At 27.4% G+C, this 2,595-nt stretch overlaps 1 protein-coding gene across 1 annotated transcript in view; it reads left to right on the top strand.

Annotated features, from left to right (window-relative positions):
- Nucleotides 1-2,595, top strand: part of LOC136796946 (odorant receptor 24a-like) — an 11,922-nt gene that overhangs the window by 4,640 nt on the left and 4,687 nt on the right. Inside the window, exon 3 of the mRNA XM_067052154.1 lies at nt 1,377-1,484. Coding sequence (XP_066908255.1) covers nt 1,377-1,484 — 108 coding nt within the window. The remainder of the gene's footprint in view (nt 1-1,376; nt 1,485-2,595) is intronic.

The raw sequence follows: 2,595 nt of genomic DNA, 5'->3' as shown, positions 1-2,595 counted from the left end.
TTCAATATAATTTAATTAACATTTATTACTAATTATTCTGCTTACAACACAAACATTTTTTAATATATTTAAAATCTATAATTAATTTATTCCTATTTTATGTGTATTTCTCTTAAATATACATATACCCCCTCCCTTTTTTATTTTTTTAACATATTTACTTCTCCATTCACACTTTTATTATTCCATATTTATTCCATCTATTTACTTGTACTATTTAAGGATTTGAACATTTTTTTATTTCTCATCTTTTTTGTATACAATAATTACATATTTATTCTGCTTAAAAAAGAAATTTATTTATTTTTTAAAAAAGAAAATGACAACAAAATAAAGGTAAGGCCAAAGAAATCAGTATGAAAGTGAAGGAAATAATGAAATTGTTATATAAAAATAAAAAAAAAAACTTTTTGTAGGTATCGTTGAAAATGACCTGAGGGTCGAAACGTTGGAAGGTTTTGAAAAGAATAAAGTTGAGGAAAAAAAGGATCAAATTTGTTTTTAAATAAACTAAACCACTCTCAAACAAGAATATACTAATAAAAATTCTTCTTCATGTTTTAATACCCATAAATTTTATTATATATTATTATTATTGGCGCGACAGATCGAGGAGGTCCAAGGCCTCTCGCGATGTATCAAGGAAATACAACGCGCTTTTCTTGACGTGATTTTTTGATAGGGTGATTTCATCACTCCCACGCCTATTTTTTGTGAGTACAACCCATTGGCTAACGGGCTATACAAAAACCCGCATGTAAAATAAAATTATTATATGTTGAATTGTCAATCTATAAGTTTTATTTCAAATCTCTGTTTCAAGTTTTATTACATTTACATAAAGCTCTTTATTAAATAAATGAAATGGTATCCTTGTTTAGTCTCAACACTCTTTATTACATCAACAGTCCTACGTTTCGGCCATTTCGGCCATCTTCAAGGACAATCTTAAAATATAAATTCTCACCTCACATTAAAATTTAAAAATGTTTTGCAGGCTATTCTGCCCAGGTCATTAATTATAAGTTAAAATCACCCTTTTTTTTTTTTTTTTACCATCTGGTTGTATTTGTTTATATGATAATGATAGTGTAAATTAATCGAAAATGAAAAGTATTGAAAATTAATTAATTAATTAAAGTTTTGAAAAAATAGGGTGATTTTGACTTATAATTAATTAACCTGGGCAGAATAGCCTTTAAAACATTTTTAAATTTTGATGTGAGGTGAGCATTTATATTTGAAGATTGGCCGAAATGTTGGACTATTGATATAATAAAGAGTTTTGAGGCTAAACAAGGATAACATTTGATTTATTTAATAAATAAATACCAGTCTCAAGAAATTGAAAAAAAAATATATTTTTTTTTTTTTAGGGAAGTCCAGGAAACCCCACGTTCATTTTTAAATCCTTGCTATTTCTGGCTTACCAAGGCATTGAAGTTTGTATGTTTTGTTTTGGATCGTCATATGTAGAAACTGCTGTAAGTATTATCATACTTAGTAGAGTTCATACCTAATTTGTGTACCATTTTAATAGTTTATAGTTTTTATTGGTATTTTAATTCTATTTAATTAATGAGAAGAGATGGTCGGGGGTGCAGTCACACGAAACAAAAGATAGTTTTCAACTGCTTATTTGCTGATGTTTCGTCCCACTTTGTAGGGCTTCATCAGGACTAAAAAAGATTTTAAAAAACACTAAAAATATTTTGAAAATGAATAATAATAAGATGACAATAAAGCACACTAAAGAAGTTAAAAATTATGTAAAAAGGAATAAAAATATGTATAACTATAAGTATATATAAAAAATAAATAATATATAGTTGACCGTAGATGACTTATACCAGGAGAAGATGGTTGTGAGGGGTGGGGGGAGATGCGATCAAAATAAAACAGAAATAAGTTGAACTAACTTATTCAATCGTGCCGACGTTTCGGCCATGATTTCTAGCTCTCATCAGGGGTAAGAACAGAACAAGATAACAACCAATGAATACACAAAATATAAACAGAATGACATAAAGTAAATAATTGTATAGTATGGAATGAATACTTCTTTTTATCACTTTTTTTTAAATTAATTCCATTCTGTACAATTATTTACTTTATCTCATTCTGTTTATATTTTCTGTATTTATTGGTTGTTATCTTTTTCTGTTCTTAATCCTGGATGAAGGCCAGAAATTCAGGCCGAAACGTCGGCACGATTAAATAAGTTACTTCAACTTATTTCTGTTATATTTTAATCGCACCCACCAACCATGCTTCTATTGTACGTACATCTTATTTGTATTTCTTTTTGTTCGTTTTTATATAATTTCAGTTATATTGACATAATTTATAATACAACCTTGGTTTACTTCATTGTTTTCTTATCATCTTGCAATGTCAATATATTTTTAGTTGTTTTGTATCCCTTTGCTCTGATGGAGACATGGAAACTGGGACAAAACATGAGCAAATAAATAGTTTTAAACAATTTTTTGTTCTTTTTTGACCGAACCTCCAACCATTTCCTTCAAATTCAGTTACAGCCAATATTTCTTATATATAAAATTTAATTAATGATATATTTTATTACTAAATTTA

The sequence above is a fragment of the Halyomorpha halys genome, unplaced genomic scaffold, assembly GCF_000696795.3.
Source record: "Halyomorpha halys isolate HHAL.00 unplaced genomic scaffold, Hhal_1.1 Scaffold83.1, whole genome shotgun sequence".
NCBI lineage: Eukaryota > Metazoa > Arthropoda > Insecta > Hemiptera > Pentatomidae > Halyomorpha > Halyomorpha halys.
This window is presented reverse-complemented; position numbering and strand designations above follow the sequence as displayed.